This window comes from Watersipora subatra, chromosome 10 (assembly GCF_963576615.1).
Source record: "Watersipora subatra chromosome 10, tzWatSuba1.1, whole genome shotgun sequence".
Classification (NCBI taxonomy): Eukaryota; Metazoa; Bryozoa; class Gymnolaemata; order Cheilostomatida; family Watersiporidae; genus Watersipora; species Watersipora subatra.
This window is the reverse complement of record NC_088717.1, coordinates 3,966,276-3,992,029: the sequence shown is the minus strand read 5'-3', so window position 1 is coordinate 3,992,029 and position 25,754 is coordinate 3,966,276. Positions and strand designations below refer to the sequence as shown.

The 25,754-nt window shown below is 36.6% G+C and overlaps 3 protein-coding genes and 1 pseudogene across 3 annotated transcripts; 1 reads left to right on the top strand and 3 right to left on the bottom strand.

Annotated features, from left to right (window-relative positions):
- Window positions 1-1,722: 1,722 nt before the first annotated feature.
- Window positions 1,723-24,979, bottom strand: LOC137405894 (glycerophosphodiester phosphodiesterase 1-like). The gene is made up of 6 exons (XM_068092340.1): window positions 24,765-24,979; window positions 22,471-22,590; window positions 21,809-21,940; window positions 7,801-7,981; window positions 3,914-4,033; window positions 1,723-2,392 (listed from the first exon to the last, which is right to left on the bottom strand). The coding sequence occupies exons 1-6, from the start codon at window positions 24,871-24,873 to the stop codon at window positions 2,215-2,217; spliced, it is 840 nt and encodes a 279-aa protein (XP_067948441.1). The 5' UTR covers window positions 24,874-24,979; the 3' UTR covers window positions 1,723-2,214.
- Window positions 9,986-13,344, top strand: LOC137406081 (uncharacterized; annotated as a pseudogene).
- On the bottom strand, window positions 13,481-16,586 carry LOC137406080 (uncharacterized). Its single transcript, XM_068092604.1, has 4 exons — window positions 16,299-16,586; window positions 15,277-15,496; window positions 14,722-14,868; window positions 13,481-14,110 (listed from the first exon to the last, which is right to left on the bottom strand). Exons 1-4 carry the CDS (start codon window positions 16,584-16,586, stop codon window positions 13,764-13,766), a joined length of 1,002 nt encoding a protein of 333 aa, XP_067948705.1. The 3' UTR covers window positions 13,481-13,763.
- LOC137406079 (uncharacterized) lies at window positions 18,751-21,419 on the bottom strand. The gene is made up of 4 exons (XM_068092603.1): window positions 21,402-21,419; window positions 20,411-20,539; window positions 19,986-20,152; window positions 18,751-19,806 (listed from the first exon to the last, which is right to left on the bottom strand). Exons 1-4 carry the CDS (start codon window positions 21,417-21,419, stop codon window positions 18,912-18,914), a joined length of 1,209 nt encoding a protein of 402 aa, XP_067948704.1. The 3' UTR covers window positions 18,751-18,911.
- Window positions 24,980-25,754: the final 775 nt, after the last annotated feature.

The following is a 25,754-nucleotide window of genomic DNA, read 5'->3' as shown; positions in this document are numbered from 1 at the left end:
GCGGTCAAAGAGAGGTGGCGTTCAAATAAAGGCGGCTTTCTATTAGAGGTTTTACAGTATATAGAGTACTGCGAAAAAGAGAATCGCATGCATTTACATTAATGCAATTGCCTGACCTTGTAACATGATTATCCCTCACCACTGAACCCCTAATCTTTTGTAATTTTAGTACATTCCAGATTTTCATTAGCCTCAGTTCTATTGTGACACGGTGTGAAGGAATGAGGCCAACACAAGGTCGACAATAGATTGAAGAAATAGGCAAGCTATTAGCCTATAAGCCTCTGAGATTATCAACAACATTAGTAAAATACATTCCTGAAATAGCTTGTCATTTATTAAATGTGAGAAGAGTTCATTTATAGGTCAAGGTTATTCGTGAAAACTATTTCAGCCGCAAGATCTTGGCTGCATTTTGTTTTTCATTAGAAAGATATGTAAATTAGCAAGCCAGTTTGACCGTGGTTTTCAGGCAACACAACACAGTTATTAAACTATTTTAGATGTTGATTGTGTTTCATTTTGCTAAAAAGATTTCACGATGTACTTTACGCGTTTATGTACATACAAAATAAGGATTGACACCACTTTGCAGTTTTCAATTTCCACGGTCGTTGCTGGTCACATTTATCATGATAAGTGCCAATCGCAGTTGTGGGTATGACATCAACTTCATTTGAACATAATCTCAAATTTTTATGTTCTCATCTAACATCAATCCTAGATTTATCTGCTCTTTGTGCTCGGTTGTGAGCAGCTTGAGTTCATTAATTTCTCTATTCTGCATGTAGTCGATGACATTCAAGTCTTCAAGCAGAGCTCTTGCCAATAAACTCTGGTGGAGAAATGTGAAGATGACGATAGCGATCGTTGTCGTGGTTCTGGTATGTATATAACACTTTCGAAATATGTTTGTGGTCACTGCCCTATATTGGAAACGCTAGGAATTTCAGAATTAACTTTAATACATTGTGTTAATCATTGGCTTACTATAATATCCGGTGGGTCGGAGCTTTTTGCTGCAGTCAAACTTCTCTTTATATAAGCTGATCCCTATGCAAGCTGTCATTGATCCTGCTACTCCATTTTCTTTTCACAAAACAGTTTAAAAACAAAGGAATCGTCTATTTTAAGGTTATGATAGACTCTATTTTTATTGCAGGTAATTCTAGTATTCATAGTACCAGCAGTGTGCAAGACCTTTGGAGCAAATGCGGGAAGAAATGAAGATGGCTCTTTCTCCATTTATTTGACCTTTACTCATTGAGCACGGACCGCCAGTACCTCCTTGTTTGTCTGACAGTCCTGCAGACTGCCTCGACATTTATGGAGACTCAATATTTGAAATGGTATGTTTTGTAAGTAATTAATTGGACTACATTATTTATTCCTTCTTGGAGAGTATTTGCGCTGTTATTATGACTGCTCTAGTTGCATGTTGGCAATATTCATGATGTGCAGAAATATTATGGATGTAACATTATCAGCAAGAAATTAGCTTGAACTTATAAACAAATATTCGTTGACTGTTAATTTTTATAGTGTTTCTTTCATAACTAAATATATATTACATTCAACACACACAAACAGGATGAATTCTCAAGCTCTGCATAATGATGACTATTGCTGATGTAACTCTAAAATAGTACATGGCTGCGCTTCCTTCAGCTCAGTTGGTGTTTTAGTGGATAACAAGACAAGAATTTTAATCAGTTGTCAACATCGCCATATATTGAATAAGCTGACCTTGACTTCAGGGAGCATTTTATAGCCTCTCAACGTCTGCCAATACATCATCATAAGCATATACCTTACAAATCCTAAGGTAAAAAACTGTTCATGACTAGATAAATCTTTCAAAATTTTCTCATTCAGAGCACCAGTGTTTGCATTCATTGTATGATGGCAGATTACACGATGAGTTCAAAATTGAAACATGTGTTTAGCAGCTTGGCGAATTGTGTGCAAAAATCAATTTCACTAGACCTATGCAGCAGTGAAGAAAAAAATGTTATTGTGAGAACATGTTATCAAAATTTGTTAGAAAATTTTTGCGTTTTAATAGTACCAAAAATTTGAAACGGAATTTAGAAATCATACAAATTCAAACAGAACTACGTGGAACAGGAAACACCCATTAATTTTGTCTTTTAAATTATATCAGTTAAAGAGATGCACCTAAAGTTCTGAAATGTTGTTCCACACCAGTCTAGTCTAGCCACTGCAATCATCAGTAATGTATGGGACTTTAAGATGTCGCAAATACTCTTTAGTAGCTGGTGAGTTTACAGTCCACACAAATACATCCATTCCCCGTCTCCTCCAGTACTTCAGCTGAGACACACTCACTTCCTGTTCTTGCATGAAGAATCCATTAGCACCACAAAAATACCTGCAGAATTAAACATCGCGTTTGAGTTATTAATACTTACATACCCTAAAATGAATAGTTAGCGAGTTTCAAAAAGAGCAGATAATTCCACATTTCAAACACCCACAGCATGATGATCTATGCTTACCAAACCTAAAACTACAGTACTGCATTTACATTGACGTTTAGATGGAGAAGCTACATAACTAAGTCGACGAACATAGTTACAGACAGTAACAATGCCCAAAAGATACATGAATCTTTATAAAATTAACTTCTGATAAGATATTTGACGCTCAACAGACGTATCGTATGCAAATGAGGCTGATATTGTCTATGATCAGAGAGAAAATAGTATCAGTTAAGTGAACAAAAGCTTTCTGACAGGCCAATTGATAGAGCAATTTATGAATACAAAGATCAATTCACAAATATTGTAGAGTGGTTCTATGAGTTTAGTACTTCTATGAATTTTAGTAACCAACATAAAGGTTAAGGTTAATTCACTATATGTATTCAAATTTACATAGAAATCTAGAATTAGACCCAAGTTTCATTATGTAGAGGAGTATAAACTTGCATTCAATCATAAAATTACATTTAATGATCAGAGGTAAAGTTAAGGAATACTGATAGTAACCAAATCAAGTGAATTCTTAGACGATCAACCTTGACAAACCTTGAAACATGGATATATGTTGCTAGATACATTGCAGACCTCGAGGAGCTATAAAATTAACAATGCTTATAGTTTATTTTGCATGTCATAAACGACTGCATTCAAAATCCAAATTAAGCCATCGACGGCTGAAGTCAAATTTAGGAAAGCATGGCTACAATAAAAACGTTAGCTATTCCAATCGCTGAAATTAGAGTTGCTTTTCCGCAATTAGCGAATAGTTCATAATAGATTTTAACGATACTTTGGAGTATTAGGGATGACAAGAACTTTTTTTGTTACGGCCATCTTGAAAAAAAATACTCCAAAATGTGAAATATTAATTTCAATCAGATTGCTGTAATGCTATTTGGCTTTTATGACAATATATTAGAATATTAAAACAAAATTTTATTAGTTAACAGTAGTAAATTGTTTGATATCCAGTAAAATAAAATTGTTTTCGAAAGTCATGCGAGCTGAATTCAATCAAATACTGTAACAGAAGATGCAAGCCAACTACTAGCCAGAGAAAGGATTAACAATGGCTCTAGGAAACTCAAGAAGGCAATTGCTGTCCAAGGCAATTGTTGTCCTAACAAAGCCATACCTAATCAGCTACTAACTGTTAGCCAAAGCTAGACTATAAACGCAAGTAATTCGCAATATTATAGAAAGGTGTAATTACTGTTTTCAAATACGTACTATAATTAGAGCCGTATTAGGAGAAAACGCGAATTAAACCAGGATATTATCATTTTCAGCCACTCAACCGCCTTCCCACGTCTAAGAATAATTGTGCACGCACTTATTACCCATGACAATCTCAGACAACACTTGGGACTGTCAGCATACTAATTAAAATATTGACAAATACTACTCACCACCAGAAGTTATGAATTGTCAGGTCTAAGAAATAGTCAGCAATTGGGGCAGCAATCTTCTTCCACAGCTCGGAGTTACGCTCTGGACCATCAGGGTCCTTCAAGGTGAGCACATGGGGCCTGTGACAAATCATAGAATCTCAAGTCTTTAGTGTATTTGTTTCAAGGTCAGACTTACCCACACCTTCTCAACTACAAATACTTTTCATCTATTAACCATCAAACAATAAAATCAATTGTTATCACATAAAGGCTGAAGCACATTGAAGAAACATCCAGCAAATTTGGTGACATGTTGGCGGACGCTCGTGCTGGAGCTGAGTGCATAAAGAGTGTTTGACATTTTGCCATGCCACCTTTTTAAGATTGGGAACTGATCCCCCTGACACCCAGCTGATCCCACTGACATCCAGTTGATCCCGCTTACACCCACCTGATCCCACTGACACCCAGCTGATCCCACTGACACCCAGTTGATCCCACTGACACCCAGTTGATCCCACTGACACCCAGCTGATCCCACTGACACCCAGCTGATCCCGCTTACACCCACCTGATCCCACTGACACACAGCTGATCCCACTGACACCCAGCTGATCCCACTGACACCCAGCTGATCCCACTGACACCCAGCTGATCCCACTGACACCCAGCTGATCCAGCTCACACCCAGTTGATCCCGCTTACACCCACCTGATCCCACTGACACCCAGCTGATCCCACTGACACCCAGTTGATCCCACTTACACCCACCTGATCCCACTGACACCCAGCTGATCCCACTGACACCCAGTTGATCCCGCTTACACCCACCTAATCCCACTGACACACAGCTGATCCCACTGACACCCAGTTGATCCCACTGACACCCAGCTGATCCCGCTGACACCCAGTTGATCCCGCTTATACCCACCTGATCCCACTGACACACAGCTGATCCCACTGACACCCAGTTGATCCCACTGACACCCAGCTGATCCCACTGACACCCAGCTGATCCCACTGACACCCAGCTGATCCCGCTCACACTCAGCTGATCCCACTGACACCCAGCTAAAACCACGAGGTCGCACAAAATATAAGCAGTGTGAGTTATCGAGAAAAAACCTAGTTTCTGACAAATAATATCATGCCATCGTGAATAAGTATTATTTCCAAAAAAAACTCATTAAAAATACATACAACAAAACACAATATATATTACACACGTTGCAATATATAATGATTTACATAAATTCCGAAGAACAAGGAATTCGCTCATGTCTGATGAATCCAGCATGTTTAACAATGCATTTCTTTCAAAGCTGATGCTAGTACCAGCATCTCACAGTACCTACTACTTGACCTCTAGTGTGCCTCAGCCTTGACACCCTACAACAACTCTGGTTACACTATAAAGGCTTAATTACACCAGAATTTGATTTGTGGGAGTTGTGTTTCCATGGAGAAAGTCGGAATAGAAGACGCTTTTAGTCTGTTTGAGAGATCAAATACATGTTTACAAAGAATTTACACTAAACCAACTCATACTCTGACTTTTTAAAGTGGGTCACAGTTTTTAGCCAATGAGATACAACATTGCACTGTTTGCAAGTGCTACTAACCTCTACTACCCTACAGGATGAATTTATTCGCAGGGTTATATTTCGCGAAAATTTCCATTTCATGCATATTCGCGGATTAATTTATTCGCGGCTGAAAACTGTCTCTCTCTATGAAGAGTTAACTCTATTGCGTCTTGCAATAGAGTTAACCTTGCGCATGCGCACATTGCGTGTTTCTGTGTGCGCATACACCGAAACGCGGTATACACTACAGCTTGCTACTACGAGTCGATCATGCTAAGCTATAAATTTTTTGCTGCGCTCAGAGGTTTTCACGGATATGCATCGATTTGGAGGCCTTTGATGAACCAACGATTTGTGGTAAGTAATGAGTTTTTTCAAAACCATTTACCAAATTAGTTGAATTTTACTTTGGTTCTTCGGTAAAACGCAATATTTATTTTTTCCATCCCTACCCATTTGTTATTTGTTTTAGAGTGAGAGAGATTTTTCATCATACACGGAGGCACCATGACTACAAAAGGTGGTAGATGTCATTCTTAGAAGATCACCAATCATTCAGGGAGGTCTTGAAATTAGGTAGAAGTGACTGCAGCTGCTAACGAGAAGAATATATCTGTTTTAAAAAAGGAACAAAAGGCCTTTACGAGCACAAATTTTTGGCCAACCGGCAGAACTTTGCAATAGTAAGCCACAAGGAGAGTTCTGATGATAACTTCCTTACCAGTCATGCAGTAGCGATAGAATTGCCTTTACCATCTACCCAAGACAGTGACAGCGATATAGAGCCGCTATTACCAAAATAACTAATCAGAGAGCATCATTACACACTAGTATTCACTTATCAAGAGTACCGGTTTAATTTTATTGTTAGACAACCGCCATATGGACTAAACTGTTTATATTTACTCCATTCATCGTTTGTAAAATTTTATTTGTATTTGAAATATTTTATTTGTACACTCAAGTTTTTAATAAATTATAATATATCTATACACGAAATAAAATATATAATACAATCGTGTTTGTTGCAGCGACATCAAGGAGTTGTTGTCAATAAAGGGGGTCTAGGTTGACTGGTTGCTTCTCTGCCAATATTCCTGCCTTGATGAATATTACTACTTGTCTCTAGTTTTCATAATCAGAGTAGGTTGTTTCATTCTCAATCTGCAGTAAACACAAAAAAGAAAACATATTAATAAGTGCAAAAACGTCCTGTGGTGCAGAAGTGCAAAAACTATAGCTGAAGTATTTAATGAAAGCGATCAGTTTTTAAACAAAAGAATTAACTAATGCAGTTAATTATGGAAAAACGTATCTGCACTGCAAATCAAATACATACCATAATGTCCAGATCAGAATCATGATCGTCCTCAACTTCGGTATTAGAGATTGATTGAGTTGATTTCAATGTAAAAAGACTAGGAGAGATTTTTTGCGATGACGAAGCCATGCCGAATAACTTGTGAAAACCTTGAATAATTTTGCAAAGTTTGATGCAATGGCAATAAAACTCGAAGCACCGGCGATGATTTTAAAGAAGTTTTGGAACTCGGCTACGTTTAGTATTTCTGCCTAGTGGCTATTTTTGCGATGACGCCATTCTGCATATCTTGTGACAACCTTGAATAATTTTGTAAAGAAATGTGATGCATTGGCAATGGTGTTAGCTCAAAGCCCAGGCAATGATTTTAAAAATGTTTTAGAACTCAACTACGTTTAGTATTTATGCCTAGCGGCTAGTTTTTAATTTGATGCAGTAGTTATTCTCCCTTGTGAATAAAAATAGAACCAAGTATTCACGGAATTTAATAATTCGCAGAATTGACTGTTCGCGAAATCGCGAATTTTTATAACCAACGAATATTTTCATCCTGTAGGGTATTTAGCTACTTGGTGAGGTCAACGTACTGCCCTTGAGCTTGTGATAAATACTCTAGAGATGTGCGTTATCAGATAAAAGATTGTGGCTGCTACTCAGTAATTAGCTACTCTGTATCTATAGATTTTAATGCTACTTTTGACGGCTATTGTGACATGTGATTTGGCCAATACCATGTCGTAATCCGTCAATGACAGCCATCACAAATGGCCAAACATAGTATGCAACATTTTACCAATCTTGTGTAGGCGACTGGCACAAAGAAGTTTTTACAACCATTTTTCCCTTTAGATCAGACTATGTTGGCGCAGAAACAGCTTCAATAAATCACCCTAGTTTGAACGAACCTTGAGCAGAAAGTGATTTGACAGCTTTACGATAGTATAAATGTTGTTACGGTTCAGCACAGCTTCGGGCAAGTAGACCTCAGGAAGACTCACCTGAATGTAAGTATAGTAGAAAATTGTGGATATTGCCACTTCATAGCAATGAGTGCTTGCGGATAAAAGGAGCAGACAACTGCCCATTCGTGTAGGTCAGGGAACTCTTTTGCCATTTCACCAATCGCTCGAGCCATCATAAAAGGCTGAGAGCCCTTTATGTCAAGAAAGGCTCTGAGTCCTGCACATCAGTCAAGGCATAGACAGGTTCGAGCTTTAGAGGTCCAAAATAAGCTCAAAATAGGGCTGTCTATATTACGAATACAAAAATAGATTTACTGTTCGTAGAGATTTATAGAATTTAAACTCTGGAGTTTGTTGAAAAACTGTTGAAATATTAAGTTTATGAGGTGCCAACAAAGCTGCCTGTGAAGTATTAAGAGATATTCAAAAGCTGTCTGAATAATGATTTGTAAACAAGTAGACCTTCAGAGCAGATATTTCAAATAAGAATAGACCTTTTTCCTCACATAAATTTCCCCCATTGCTATATTGGAGTTGTCTTCTTCAAAAGGGTAAATTCTGTTAGCAATGAATGGAAGAATATGATATAACAGCTTGTAACCATCAGTCTAGTATTCAGATGCTCTTAATGCTGCAACAGACCGTATAGCTTTTGGTTGCGGAAAATATGCACAAATAATATTGAACGCTAGATTTTGCATTGTTAGAATATTCAGCAAAATATTTGCAAAAATGCCCTGGCCTACTGGCATACATCAGCTAAAAGAAAAATCAACAGCTTAGCCATCAAAGAAAGCACATCAGGCTCACAAGTTCTTCTAGTATAGATCGTGCATCAATGGGTGCGCTGCACTGGGTAACCAACTAAGAAATAACCACTATGTGGTATCTGGTATTATCGTTCAGACATCCAACATTGTTAGCACTTGCTAATTCAGCCTGTTATGTGATTATTGTCTCTTGATGTACCACATACCAATTGAAAGAAAAATCGAAAAATTAACTTCTGGTCGAAATGCACCAGTTCATTATTTCTTTCAGTACTAAGTTACCTTGTTTATATGTGGTTAATGAGGTAAACATTTATTACACAAGTGCACTAATAAACCTAAACTATTTTCTCGTTGAAACTTTGCTATAATATCGATTCAATTTTGTACAGTGCAATCTATGTTTGGCAGCTGCTATAGTATTTTGTTATATGCCAGTCATCCAAAGTTATTAGCACTTGCTAGTTAGTTTGTTTGTGATCATTGTCACTCCATGTACCGTTAGTGCAACAACAAAAAACATGCCAAAAGAATCTTGTGCTGTGTACAAATGTACAAACAACACGACGAAGCTATTGCAACACAAAAAAGAAGTCTGTAGAGTTCATCAAACATTGAAAGGTGTGTATATAGTATTTCCAGCTATTTTTTAAAATTCTATTTGTAATCAAAATTTCAATATTGTCTAGAAATCGTTTACATAATACGGTATATATTTTTATATTTCTATATTATTAATTGTCAACTTTTTAGCTTAATTTTAAATTTAATTTTGATAAATAGATAGTGCCAGAGTTATGACATATTCCTTATCTTTTGTTGATTAGTTAGTGCCTATGAGAGTGTGACAGTGCCCTGTAAAAGTGCCATTCTAGCATGTTAAGCTTTTTTGTCATTAAGCTGTTCAGCCTTTACAGTTAATATATGTGTATTTTTACATTCCATCGATGTAGCATTGTCATGACTAGCATGGAATATCGACACATAGCATATGGTTGACCTTTTTTATTTAGAGTATCAAACGAAAGCACTATAATAAAAAAATAACTACTTCAAACCTTTTGGCAGCGTATGTCATCATTGTTTGACAAGTTGTTATGACGAAAAGCTCTTTTAAATGAACTAGAATAGGTAAAAGTACTTAACCTTGTTAATTCTTATACCTAATGCTGCGGGACTTAGCCAAAGGTTATGCATAACAGATAATTTGTATAGTTTCATCTTCAGTAAAAGTTTAAATCACGCTCGCTGTCAAGTCTTCGTAATAATTTATCTCTTTAGCATTTGCAGTTATGATATTAACTAACGATGTTATGAAAACGGTCTACATTTTTAGTTAGTTAGAATTAGTTTACCTTTTTGGTCACCAAAGCAATGAAATAAAATAGGTTGACATATAATTATATGAAAAAACATTTAAAATTAAACTGATAAGTTTTAACTGTTTTGGGATGCTTGTTGTGCAGTAAGTAAAAATTCTTCTCTGATATTAGGTTCGCATATGCTGTATAAGTCAGTACTTATTGCATATTGTGCATATTTTGCTTACTGTGTATTTTACGTTTATCATATATTTTTCTTTTTCTTTCATACAGGTTCATGTGGGTGCCCTTTATCGTTTACTCATTTTAAATTTCCTGTCGACTGTAAAAGACGAGCGCAATGGAAATCCTTAGTCAATCGAAAGACATCTTCTAAAAAAGTCTGGTCTCCTTCAAAATATTCTGTTATTTGCAGTAAACATTTCATTGATGGTGCCCCAACAATAATGAATCCATTACCTACGCTACACATGGGCTATTCTCCGTGCAGTATTCCACCGCAAGGCAGAGTCCCAAATGCATTAGTGGCTACAGATAAGCATTTTCCTATAATTGATGATGGCAATAAGTCGGATGCCTCTGGTGAAGACTGGCTAGAAAAAAAGGAAGCGCTTCACATTGTGATAGATAAGACTCGCTGATTGAAATAGCACCAGCTGAACCTGAATTTACGCCACCTTTCATCTCAAGACGTTTGAGTAAAAAGTTGAAATCTCTGCAAGGGCGATACTTTAATCAAACACTTGCTTTAAGAAGAAAGATGAATCAGCTAAAACTTTACACCCAGCCCAAATATAAACAAATTCTGAAATCTGACAAGGACAGTGTTTTCTATACTGGGATTCCAAAATTAGAACTCTTTCATAGCTTATGTGAATATGCTGCAAAAGCGAGCAAAAAAGGTTCAAACACTCCATCTAGGAATGCTGTAGCTGCACTGTTGAGGGCAAAGTATAAAGGCTTTACTACTTTTACTACCATGCGCTGTCACCAAACAAAGTTGTGTATTGCTGATGACATTCTGCTCACATTAATGAAACTACGACTGGGCCTCCTACATAAGGACCTAGCTGACAGGTACGAAAACAGTTTGTTACACTTTTAGCATTGTTTGCAACAAATGCGCAGATATATCTCTGGCAGTTTTCTTTGGTGTATGGGATAAGAGAGGGTGGGTGTGATTTGTCAATGTCAACAATAACCTGTTTCATTATAGTTAAATGGCCACAGTGGAGCTGCCAAAACTATTCTAACCTAACTCTTTCAATATTTATTTAGTATATACCTAGCTATGCCTCTTTATACTTTTAGTTTAGGCTTGAAATCTCGCCAAAGGAAGTTACTCCTCTTTATACTTTTAGGTTTGAAATCTCACCAAAGGAAATTACTCCTCTTTATACTTTTAGGTTTGAAATCTCGCCAAAGGAAGTTACTCCTCTTTATACTTTTAGGTTTGAAATCTCACCAAAGGAAATTACTCCTCTTTATACTTTTAGGTTTGAAATCTCACCAAAGGAAGTTACTCACACATTTGGCAGCATGGTAGCTCTATTGGCAGCAATTCTCAGGCCTCTAATAGTTTTCTACAGTAGGCAAGAGATTGGCATGACTCTACCTAATGAATACGGTCATTTCAAACATTTACGCTGTATAGTAGATTGCACGGAAATGTTTATACAAACTCTGTAATGAAATTAAATACGTGTATTATTTCTAGCCATTTCTTAAAAAATATTTCTAGTAAACATCAGCCCCAGACTTCTTTGTTTTCAAGGTATAATAGATAATTACCTCAACAGATGTGTCACGACTATAAAACAGGTACATTTTTAATAAATACTAATGCTTTTTCCAGTCTTTGGCTGTTGGGATGAATAAGCTTGAGAGCTGCTGCGGGCGTTGGAGCGCGTTCCATTAGCAATTGGCGTGGCTGGGACTACGACTAATTTAGGGTCGAGATGTGCACTAATTTTGTCTAACTTTTTTGCATTCTCGGTTCATCCTGGTCAACTGTCTTCTCTAGAACTGGTCAGTAGAGCAGCAGTCTTTGTCCTGAGCAGTATGGCTCAATAAGCTCACCATTATTGGTGATAAAGTTTCTAAGTTTATAAAGTTGTTCTTTTAAAAGTTCTCAAGTCTACAATATTTTCAAGTCTATTTTACCAAGACAAGCCACGGAAGGCAACAAGGTCAGTTTTTGCTTATTAATTTGTGCATTCCATTTTTAGCAAACTGTTAAACTTTTACACACATTAAGATTTGTTACATTCACTGTCTATTTCTCATTTTATGTTTATTTCACAATTTATGGCTAATTCTATACATTTGATTTGCCTCTGAAACATTTGAATCAATTTGTATATTTTACACTGTTATTAATAATTGCAACTGTTTTATATTAATGTACATGTCATGCAATTCGCATTGCAGACTTCACGTTGAGTCAGTTGGGTTAAATAAAGTCTCATGAACCACAACTACTCATCAGTAAAGCTAAGCTCTCCATTACGGCTTGTCGCCCTAGATAGCGCCTGTCGCTACAAACTCCATCAGATTTGCGGTGCCAGCTAGCCACATGGAGTAGTTACAAGCACCACAATACTATAAAACTGCTGATTGCTATTGCTCCACAAGGATCAATCATGTACATTTCAGAGCTTTGGAGTGGGAGAGCAAGTGACCGGCATGTGGTAGCGAGTAGCTCATTTTTACAATACCTTGTGCCAGGAGATCAGGTCATGGCTGATAGAGGGTTTACCATTAAGGAGTTGCTGATGATGTGTGGAGCAGAGTTGGTGATGCCACCTGGTGCACGAGGAAAATCACAGATGACATCTGATAATGTTGCAAAGACATAAAAGATTGCAAATGTACGCATACATTTAGAGCGAGTGATAAGGGTGAAACAATTTCGAATCCTTGCTCAAACTATACCCATAAATCATCTTTCAATTTATAATGACATTGTAACTGTGTGTTGTGCAACCACTAACATGACCGGCCCCATTGTTAAGTCATGGAATGAAGTTGCTGCTGAGAGAAGCATCAGTATGGGAAGCTGTTAACTAGCCATGATTTATCACTGTTTTACTTATCATTTGCTGTCACAAGTAAAATTATATACACATACATGCATACATACATATATATATATATATATATATATATATATATATATATATATATATTAGAAGTATCTTGGGAAATAGTTTTTTTCAAGCATTTTATATTTGAAAAATGTGTCAGACATGTATGGTATACGGAACCATGCAGTACACATTGTATATGCATTAGATGAAAATATACTAATATATACAATTTATACCTAGAATATAAATAGTTACTGTGTTTAATGTTCCAACTGTCTTCAATAGTCCAATGGCTATTCACATAGCACAAAGTTTTTAATCGGAATGTTTTCGTTTTTTGCTGAGCTAATGATCATCTGAGGTGCCATGTAATGTTCAAAAAACAGCTGAATATTCGCAAGCATATCCAAACAAAACTTTTCATCAAAATCTATGGTTTCAAACATACTTGAGCCATCTTCTTTAAAAACAAAAAAGTATGATTTTTTATGTCTGTCACCATCCTTTGTCTCTGAACCTGGCCATAATAGCACTTTTGCGTTTTAGCCTTGCAGCTCCATTAACTATGTGCAGGTAAGGGAGGCAATCAACGTCTCTAACTGGACATTTTATTTCCACAAGTCTAGACTCACAGCAATCGCAGGAACAAATGCCATCTGGACTAGCTCCGATAAATTGCAGTTTTTTTATGAATAAAAAGACCACAAGAATTAATTTTCCCATTTTTGTGTCCTTCTTGCAGTAGAAGTAGTTTCAAGTTTTCTAAAGCTAATGGCTCTAATTTGGCTCCCTTTGATATTTGAGACAAATGTAGCAATTTAGGAGGATTGATGATGCTTTCTACTAATTTTGAGCAATTTGTTGATGGACTGCGTTTTTAGTGACTCCATTGTGTGAATTTTGTAAAAATTTGATGCTGTCACTCGACCTCTCCTCAGTCTTCTCCAATTTTCATTTTCAGATCGTCCTCTGGTAAAAACTTCTATATCAGAAATTTGTTGATCGCTCAAAACACATTTAGTAATGAGTTTATCTACAGTAGCTACAGTCTTGGCTGCATCAGCAATACTGCAAATGGAAGTGATCCAAATGTCTAGAGAGTCATTGTCATTAGGCAGTATAGTGTCATCATCAATGGGCTGAGATGTACTGGTTTTGAGTTTCCCTGTAAACAAAGACAAAAATGTCATACACATGATTCTCATTGTGATGATTATTCCAGTCAAAAGCAGATTAATTAAACACCTGAATGTTGTGATTGGTAGTCAAATTATGTAATTTTGATAAGCTTGTGGTGGGAAGAGAAGAAAGATGCAAACAAGTGTACTAGATGATTTGACAACTGCGGAAAATAGTACTTTCCCAATAAGAATTAGAAATGCAGGTTAAGCTCGAAAAGTGTTGATTTTGTCTTTCATTACATGAGGATTCTAGTTGGGTGTATCACTGCAGGTCCCTTGCAACATTATTAACCAGTGAAATTTGTATATAAAGTATTGCAAGTATTATTTTTGTTAAAAATTTCAAAAATTTAATTATAAGTATTTTGTCACGGATTATGTGAATCACACGTGGCCCAACTATAGGATGGCAGCAGCTAGTCCAGATAAATAAGTTCTGCAACTGTAACGCCATTTTTTTCCACTACAATTGGAAATTTTATATAACACTTAATGTCGTTTGCAGTACCGGTTTGCAGTTAGTGTATTTTGCTCAAGAATTTTAAAATTTTCTGAACCAATTAGGCTAAAAATCGTGACAATAAGTGGTGTATACCTGGCAAAAACAGCAGTGCTGTCGGTACTGCTGACCGCATTGATTCTACAAAATCTTTGAAATGGCATGTGACACCTGGCTCATTGAGTGTCTCCCCAAACTTTACCCTGCTAGTTGTAGACTTTTTGATCGATTTTTCCTTGCCACCTGAAATGATATCAACAATTAGACATTTACAAAGATAAGTAGAGCAGTTTACTGCCTAATCCAAAAATCTGCACTCTAGTTAGCAATCAATGCTTGCATAGTGAGAGAATGATACAGATTATCATGCCATTTCTCTACTTATAGCAGTCAGTAGCCTTGATGCTACAGTTTGCGACCACATAATTGAAAACTAAAATACTTAAACACAAAAAGATGTTGTGTAGTACATGATGACCTGCTGTACATTTATTGTTTGTGATTATCTATGAATATAGTGATTTAGCAGCTGATTTAAATTTTTGTTAAGCATTCTTTCGTACGTTCTATGGCCATTATATAGCAAGTGCTCAGACATTATTTTAATACAACTTTCAATGATTACATAGCTTGAATTTTGTTAGTACTAACCTTTGCCAGATTTGTGGCTTGGTTTCTTAAAACTCATATCAGCTACTTTCATAAAAACAGTCTTTCTTGAAGATGGTCCTTTGCAGGCACAGGCAGTATTCGTGCAGGCCGGATTTGATATATCCAGCCTGAATGCACTCTCAATTTTAAACATGAGGGCTGCTATATGGTTGCATGACTGGCTCAGACTAAAATTGTAAACATCATGATATTGCAGTTGCTAGTTATTATACTGTAATGCATTATTTGTTACACATTTTTGCTAACTATTTACAAATCTAATATTCTAACTATTTTTTTTAACTTAACAGTTTCAATAAAACAATAGAGCCATATCTCTGATTTATGTTTATTGTTTTGAATGTGCCATCGTTATTTTTTAAATATTTTACAGTTTAAATATCAGAAGGTTAGAAAAAACAGTTACTTTATATAAGAACAACAGTAATCGACATAAGCATCACACATGCTATAGCTCAGTTGCACTAACATTCGTGTTTATACTATATAAAAGATTTAGAACTACACTGATTGTACATAAAAATCAATGAGTTAAGTCCAAACTTGATACATTTTGCGAAAGATTTTGGCATTTAAAATCATCTAGAAGCTAAAACCAAATAAACTTGACAGACATGGCAATACCAAACCCATGCACAATCTAAAAACTCAGTTTTCTAACATCTGCACAATACTGCAGCAAATTTTGCTCATTTGGCCAGGATATCTTTGTTTGCCTCTAAAGAGAGTAATAATAGTATAGCTTGGTTATAGATGGTCAGCGGAGCATCATTTTAATATAGACAATAAAATGTAGTATAATAATAGATAACCAAAGCTCTTCAATTAACCCTCCCACTATCAACATATTACTTGAATTTCTAAGCAATGTTGAAATGTAATTTCATATTTGATATACATGTAGATGGAGCAATATACTTTAAATAGCTTCTTTCATCATTAATGGCACACACATGTAATGTAAAAAACTCAGTATATTTTTATATGGCTTACCCGGCAACACAGGAGCAAAATGCTGATTGCACTACTCCACTACTTTTCAGAACCTTAATCCACTGAGAATGAGGAATGTCATTCACTCGTTGACTTGGTGTACACGTGCTTTTTAAATAGCAGGCATCTGTATCTCTGATGTCATGGAAAAACACTTCCTGGATCCAGTCATTGAAGAAATAGCTGTATGCTTTTCCGGTTTTATAGCTCTTTAGAGCATCACTTGAAAAGGAATGCCCATTTTTTAGAACAAATCGCACTATTTCATTGTAACAAAGAGGTGGCCATTTGTTCATGCCCTCCTGTTCCCCAATCCAAGTTTTCAATTTATTCGGATCACCAGCTTTCACTCCTACTTGCAGTAACGCCTTGTAATCTAATTTTTTAAAAGTCTCTTGCTGTTTTAATGTTGGTTCTTCAGAGACATTAGTATTATATAAGAAATACACCCTTGAACAGAGCTCAAGACGAGTGCCCGAGATGCCGCATGCACGTTTTTGACAGTACTCCTTTAGAGCATCAGTTGTCCATCACTAGTGTTACATGCTACGAAGTTTTGTCGTATTTTTCATCTTCGTAGCATGTAAATGGTCCAAAACGTCGAATCACTAATTCTTCGAAGCGATTCAAACCTCCGTTTCAAGTGGGGGTATTTTTGAAAACGTCGAATCAACAACGATGTACTGCGCATAATGTAAACATAAATATTCGTATTTTTGCACAAATCTTTGCGATCGGAGGTTGGATTTTAATCGTTCTTCATCGGTACTTGTCTTTACGGCATCCTCGGCGCAACTGTTTTGAAACACTTGTTTTTGTAATATCGTTAATATGGTGAATGCACTGTTTTCGGACGAGTTAGTGATTGTGATGCTCGATCTAATTGTCGCTCTAAATATTTTCGTAAAGATAGATGGCCGAAGAGAAAGAAATACGGCTATTTATAACCAACTAGCAGATGCCGTTAAAGAGCATTGCAAATTGGAAGGAGAGGCCAAACTGTCAGGGAGGCAGATCAACACCAAGTGGAAGACTCTGAAGTCAACTTATAAGGAGGAGAGGATTAAGTCTTCTAAGTCAGGTGTGTTGGCTTAAATAAAAAACTTATCGTTTTCTTTTTACTCTTATTTACTATGGGCAGCTTGTTAATGCTAAATTAATTATTGTTTTGACAGAGTAATGTGATTCATAAGGTGTTTAATCGTAGTACACGGATAATGTAGATGATAATGATCACAATGTTTTCATAGGTGGAACTCCGTCAACATGGAGATTTTACGAAAAGATGCATGGCGTCATGGGGCATAGACCGATAGTTAACGATGTATCTGAAGAGTTGGCTGCCATGGAAAAGGAGGAAAGGAGGTGAGGGTCCATACTAGTCTTGATACTATAAGGATTTAAATGATCATGGGCAGCTTTGATACATACAAAAAAATTTAATACTCACATATAGATGTATGGAAAATTTGAAGAATGCTTGTATACCATTTTATGTATTAGATATTTTTAGCGTTACTGAAGACATTTAATTGTAAAACTAGTTATTACATAAGCAGTTTTGGCAATCATTGTAGTCGTGAAGAGCTACAGGAACAGCCAAAGACATCAGGAAGTGGAGACGCGGAGACGGACAGACCACCAAGGACACTATCCTCCAACACAACTGATAGTGAGCCATCCACCTCACGTAAACGAAAACACTCGAGTGACCTAGAAAACCTGTTGAAGAGCCTTCGTGAGGAGCGATCGAAGGAAATGAAAGATTACATAGAGATGATGGCAAAACAACAAGGTGAATTTTTAAGCAACATCACAAATATTTTTAGTCAAGCCATAAAAGCATGCTGCCCTCCGCCTACTCAACCTACTTCTGCTGCTACTCCTGGGACTAGCCAACTCTATGCACAACCCACATATCCACCTCTACCATCACAGCCATCAACTCTCCAGTTTCACCCTTCTCAACCATGGCAATCGCCATCTATGCAATTCCAACAGCCACCACCATTTTCTCAATCACCCGCCCAACAATTTGCAACCACCGTCATTCCAACCAACACGATCGCCTGTAGTCAACTTGGCGGAGAAAGGCAACTTGGCTCCCCCAACGCACCACCACCAAGCACACCACCAAGCACACCAAGGTCACGTTACACCGTTCCAGATGACACTGAATAGCAATTTTTTAATAGATAAGTAGCATAACATTGCATGAAAGATTTACATATTATACATAGTTACATATTATTAGTCCTTTGCTCTCCATTATTATTTTGTCCATTACTCTCCTTAGTTTTTAATTTTTTTATATTGTTTGCATAACACTATCGCATGCATAATTCTAATTTTAATCATTTACTATTTTGTATTATATAGTCTGCCGCTTTTATTTGTCATAGTTTTACTGTGTGTATATATTCATCTGCTACAAATATAATAATATATTTCATGTTAAACTTTCAAGTTGCTATTTATTCAGCAACATAATACGATAATAATAATTAGTTAGAAGTGCAAAAAACTAAATGAAAATGAGTTATTAGTAATAATGAAAGTAGGTTGAGTGTAAAAACAAAAAATTGGTTAATAGTACAAAATACAACATACACAGTGAGTCATCAAGATCTAAAAGACCGACGTAAAGGCTGAGTGGTACCTAGAAAGTTGGTAATCCTCTCTCTAATCCTGGCACCCTCAGGATTGAGCATTCTCACTGTGGGTAAGTTTTCTGGCTGGGGAAATGCTCTTTCATTTTCCTGGTCTTCATTAGTAGTTTCAGGAGTTGGAACTCTGAGATTTTCACACATATTGTGAAGAATACAGCAAGCTGTAATAATCATCGGCGCGAAGTGTGTGTCGACATCAATCCTTTTTTGGAGAATTCGCCACCGAGACTTCAGCTTGCCGAAAGCAATCTCCACACAGATTCTCGCACTCGATTGATAAACATTAAAGCTGTCTTGCTCTGGTGTGATGCCAGCTCCTATGTATCCTTTCACGATCATGCTCGACATAGGATATGCTGGATCTCCTATTAAATGAAGAGGCACAACACCACCATCAATGACCTTGTCATTTGTTGGAATTATATCTTCAAGCTTACGCGAGAGGGGTGACCTGGCAAAACCAGCGGCGTCGTGTGCACTGCCTGGTGTATTAACGTACACATCTCTAAATCTATAGTGGCCGTCAACAACACCCTGTAGCACAATTGAAGGGTAGCCTTTTCGACAGATATAGTCTGCCTTTCCGTCCAATGGTGGCTTGACAGGTATGTGGCTACCATCTATAGCACCTATAGCCTGAGGGTATTTATAATTTTGTTCTATGAAGGCAGCCATGTCTATGGCTTCTTCAGTTGTGTACCATTGTATGTACCGTGACTTGATTTTACAAATGGCTTTGGTGAATCTGTGGAGGTAGATATGCACAGAGGCAGTACTCACACCAAACACGGCAGCCACTGCTCTATATTCTGCGCAACTAGCCAGTTTATAGAGTGCTATACAGACCCTGTAATTGAAAAAAAAACCATTTGAATGCAATGTATATCATGAGCTGGTCAACCGGGCTAGTAGGCCTACAAGTTTGTGCAAAAATAGGTACTGAAAATTTGCACTAAAATATAGGTTTACTCTATTTCTGCTAGAGCATGCGATTAAAAAAACAATATCCATATCTTAGTTATTTACCTCTTCATGAGTGATAGTGGTTCCCGCACTGTGAGGTCAGCAGGTGAAAGTTCCTCTGCCAAGATGGTACATAGATTTTCAACACTTCCTCTTGGCAGACGCAAATTTGCAATCCATATTGAGTCCTCACTGTTAAGGAGCACGTTGTCGTACCAGGATGGTGTTCTCTAGAATGAGTTTATATTTTATGTAATAACATTAAGGTTTAATGTTATTACCTTAAAATGGTATAGTATAAGCAAGTACAAATAGTATAAGCAAAAACATATATAAATTCTTGCCTTTAAACTTTACTTATTTTTTAATGTAATCAACACCACATTATTACTAAACTAAAAGTTCATTTTATTTTTAGATGCATCAGATTTCGATCTCTGAAACAGTGGCTACCACAGCAATTGTACTTTGGGGTAATAAATACTTACAGACTGTAAGCTCATCCACATTCTCCTTCGTCTTCTAGCAGACCTTCTCACAACTCTGCCTCGTTCATCTATTCTGTAGTTTCCTAAGACATAAGCATTTATAACAACGTCCTCTTCCTCTTCTCTCGACTGGATGAAATTTAAAAAGTTTAAATGCTGTTGAACGAGAACGTTAGCAATCAACAGTGAAAAGAGTATAGTGATAAATAGTCCAAGTGGAAGCATAGCTAGTTAGATTTGGTGATGAGTGAACGTACGATACTAAAGCCGATTTTGCAAGCAAATTTTTCTCACGTTTTGACATTGATTTTCGACCTTGGACGCATTTTTATTATTATAGTTGCGATATAAAATATTCGCCCCGCTGTATTTAAAAGCGCAACGGGCTAATATAGAAAACGCGAAATCGTGCGACAATTTCTTCGTAGCATGTAAATTCGCCAGCTACGAACAATTCGAAGTTGTGCGACCACTCATTCGTTTCATGTAAAGACGTCCTACTCATTCCTCCGATCAAAACCGCAACTTCGAAGCTCAAAACTTCGTAGCATGTAACACTAGTGCATGTCTGCACTTCTTCAAGACTTATTAGTTGAGTTTCAAACAAAGTTGAATTGCAGTCGATGTCCATTTTGTGACAAAATGCCAAAGAATGAGAAAATACTAAACTGAATCGGGTATTATAGCAAAGTTTCAATGAGAAAATGAAATTAATGTCCCTGTCAAACTATTTGTTTAGGTTTATTAGTGCACTTATGTAATAAATGTTTACCTCATTAACCACATATAAACAAGGTAACTTAGTACTGAAAGAAATAATGAACTGGTGCATTTCGGCCAGAAGTTAATTTTTCGACTTTTCTTTCAATTGGTATGTGGTACATCAAGAGACAATAATCACATAACAGGCTGAATTAGCAAGTGCTAACAATGTTGGATGTCTGAACGATAATACCAGATACCACATAGTGGTTATTTCTTAGTTGGTTACCCAGTGCAGCGCACCCATTGATGCACGATCTATACTAGAAGAACTTGTGAGCCTGATGTGCTTTCTTTGATGGCTAAGTTGTTGATTTTTCTTTTAGTTGATGTATGCCAGTAGGCCAGGGCATTTTTGCAAATATGTTGCAGAATATTCTAACAATGCAAAATCTAGCGTTCAATATTATTTGTGCATATTTTTCGCAACCAAAAGCTATACGGTCTGTTGCAGCATTAAGAGCATCTGAATACTAGACTGATGGTTACAAGCTGTTATATCATATTCTTCCATTCATTGCTAACAGAATTTACCCTTTTGAAGAAGACAACTCCAATATAGCAATGGGGGAAATTTATGTGAGGAAAAAGGTCTATTAGAAGCAACTGTGAAATGTTTTGCAGTAAGAAACATACCATGTTTCTTACACTCCTTTAGCATATTTTTGAGATGAGGCACCTTCACTCCATTGTAGGAACCTGGGCCAGTGTATTTGTATGGTGCATCTAAATCCTTTATTTCTGCCCAAGTCATTTCGCCGACTTGCCCTGCGAAATTGAGAAAAACGGCTCAGGAAATGATCAAGAACATAAGCTCACCGTTGACATTTCGCTTAGCCTCATGGAGGGTCAGCAGGCAAATATCGTCCGGATATTTCTGAAAAGAGGAGTACTAAAGAGTCAGCCAACAAGCACATCAACAATGAGAGCCTATTTTGTTGTAAATCTTGCATCATTTGCACAGACCAAGGGTGACCAGCCGTGTTAGAGTTAAAATCTTTTTGCAAACCAATTTTCCATTTAATGATTGGATGTTGCGTGTTAGTAGTATGTCCTAGTTTTTAACCTTCCAACTCACAATATTTGCCAATGGCCAGAAAAACAACTCATATATATTACATGGTACATGTACAAGTGAGCATGACTGTTAATATGTTATGTAGGCTTGTGGCAGCGACGGTTCATAAAAACATAACAAGAGAAATGTGAGCAACACTACAGCAAAAATTCAAAAAAGGCTTCTAGTTATATAGATGAGAGCGAAAGTAAAAGCTGATGTACGAAAGGAAGCAGCTTACCTGAGCCATCAGTGGTTCGATCGACAGTAAAATCATGAATAACGACTGGCTCATTGTCCCTCGTAAGCACTATGTCAAATTCTACCGCTTTCACTCCTCGCTTATGAGCCTCCTGTACAGCTACAACAAGTAATTAGAGATATACATCAAATTATCCCACGACTACACGAGCGGAGCGGAAGTGTGGGAGTTTTATGATAAATGCATGTGCACACAACTTACGAAAATTATTCATCAACAATGAGACGAACCCTCGTCAAGAAAGTTCATCAAAAAATTTAAGCATCGGAATTTAAAGTCGTTAAAGTATAAAAACGATACAAAACACATTTAAACCTATTTAAATATGCTACCAAGTCTTTGTAAACCTACGATAATATCTTAAAACTTACCCATCTGATCGGATTATACACAAATAGACAGATTAATTTGAACGAAAATTGCCACAAAAAGCTTGAAAAGCTCGGTTTAATAAAAGTTAAGACCGAAAATTGAAACGCCAATAAAGCCGTGCGACCGATTGTAGAACTATTTAGCAGTGCGCATTTTTCGAGAAAACCGTGCTCATTTCATCAGTCTATGGCATTTTTCACTTGTAATCGAATTTGTTCGAAGGTTTCTGTAATAAACGTAGACCGTTTGAGACGTAGACCGATTTACAGGTACGAAATTGTGGTACACAGTTTATCAGCCTGTGTTTTTTGTCCAATCACCGAAGGTTTCATTATTTGAAACGTTAGCCGAAATTCTTTACAACTTATGTACAAGCTAGGGCCGAACTACAGCGCCCCTTCATGACGAGAACATTTTTTATTTTGCTACAGTTTTATACGCGTGAATGCTCTTACTCGCCTTCTGTTAAAGATCGCTTATCAAAACCATTCTACATTCAACGCAACCAACTTTCAAACTGTGTATAGTACACAGTAGCTTGCCATTTGACTTCTAATTTTGCATTTCTGAGTTATAATAAACATATTTCTTTATTGTTGTTGAATTACATACATTACAGTAAATTAGGCCTACAGCTTTATAACACTTTTATAACAGCTTTTATTTTGCTGCAGTTTGCAGAAATCTTCGAGACGCATGAACGCTCATAGGTTTTCTATTATTGCTGTATTACTATATTAACAATATTGGTTATTTTAATAATATCAGTGCATTTTACTTATAATATTGGCCAACATTGCATTTCTCCTATTGCAAGGGAGAGATATAAACGTGTAATATTTTCCTTTCATTGTTGTTGTTTGTCATGACCAAACACTTTTTAAATAAATTTTCTAAAAACCTATATAAATACCACAACTTCTCGATATTGCTACCTATGACGTTTTGAAATGTAAACAAAATTGTGTACTGTATTGTTTTTCTATTATTACTATATTAATAAAATTGATTATTCTAAGAATATCAGTGCATTTTACTTCTAATATTGGCCAATATTGCATTTCTCCTATTGCAGGGGGAAAATATAAACATCTTTTCCATTCATTATTGCTTATTGTTGTATATAATAACACCCACACCCAGTACATTACAGCTACCATTGCAGTTATCCTCTTGCACTGCAGAGCCATTTGATTGCTAATATTGCATTTCTCAACCATCAGTACCCTTTATTTTTTTGCCAATGTCTCTGGCCATCTCTTTGGTCATGGGCTGTATGACAGTGGAATTTCTAGTATTTATTAAATATTAAATTTTAATTATTTAATAAATTAATTATAGCCTTTAACTGGTATAGTTAAAGGCTAGAACTAGTACAGTTTTCCCTAACTGCCTCACTGCCTATTTACATATATGCCTGTGGCTGTCAATCGCACTTTGTGTGAAACTGGTAGCAGCACTATGACATGAACTTACATGTTGTTTGCACACTATAATGCTATACGGCTGTTAAATGGAAGAAATATGTATAAAAGTTTGACAAATTAAAACACGAAAGTTACAAAAAAGTGCTAAAAAGCGGGTTTACCAGCATTCTTATGTGCCATGCACAGACAATTTACAGAGCAAAAAGGAGTGGAAAAATCAAATTTATTAAAAAGCATGATCGTTGAAAAGTCGATTTAAATAAAAAAAATCAATTATCTAAAGAAAAAGCAAAATCATGATTTTTCACAACCCTCACTTCTGTAGTCTATAAAGGATCATTCTTTAGGTTCAATGCTGTATCAACGACAAACAATCTCCCATGTGATGAGTTGAGAATCTCACAAATTTGATTAACTTCTGTATAAAAGTTCATCAGAAGCTGAATCAGCAACCCTCAAAGCTTTCTTTCCTACCTTCAATAGTATTTTCAGGGGCGTTCAAGGAGCAACCCCTATGGCCTATAATAGTTACATCCTTCTTAAGTCTATTCCAGAATAAATCATCTGTTTTTCGAGCTTTCATTAACTCTACACCGCCGAAGAGTATGGACGACAGCAGCACTGCAGTATATGTTCCGACGAAGCACCGCAGGCAGACCAGCACAGCAATCCAAAATGGTAGGAGGTAGTACGCATCGGAAAATGCCATCAGAGACTCCGAATTTTCTGTAAATAGTTTCTCTAAATAAAATAGGCCGGTGTTGAATGAGCACAGCTAAAACACTACACGCAATAACCTCGGCACACAAATCTACCAATAGTCTAAATGATGTCACAAAATTCGGAGCCACATTATGTCAAAGAATCTGGCCGAATTGACAATAGATGTAGCGAGGAGAACCTGCACTCATAGCCATGAAAGACTTCTCATATTTTTGTTTTGTTAACGCTTATGCTGCTGATTTACCCTTGTTCTGGCTTGTTAACTTTAGTAGTAGCATCAGGTTAACTTATACTAGGGCGTTATTGATAACTTGCCCCTTTGAAACCATATAAATAGCCCAGTGTTTTTTCAGGAGACATCCGTACACTCTTGGTGATCAAGCTTGTGTGAACATATTATGATCGCCGAAATGAATGAAATTTTTATTAAGCAAGGATACAGACAAATCATATTCTAACACTAGCCGCTATTAAAACATTGAGCTGCATTCCCCCAATGACTAACAAGAGTGTCTCGAACTTTCATGAAGTTGCCTATAAGCACTTTGGGACACACGATGAAACTCTCAAGTGAACATTTGACTTAAGTAGACTTGAACATGAAGAAATTAAAATATTAAAAATACAAATAACAAATAATAGAAGTCACTTGTAAGTGACTTCTATTATTTGAGTACTTTGAATCTCCCGAAGTCTACATTAGCTGAAGCTACGCCGCGCATGGCTGTCTACCAAATGATG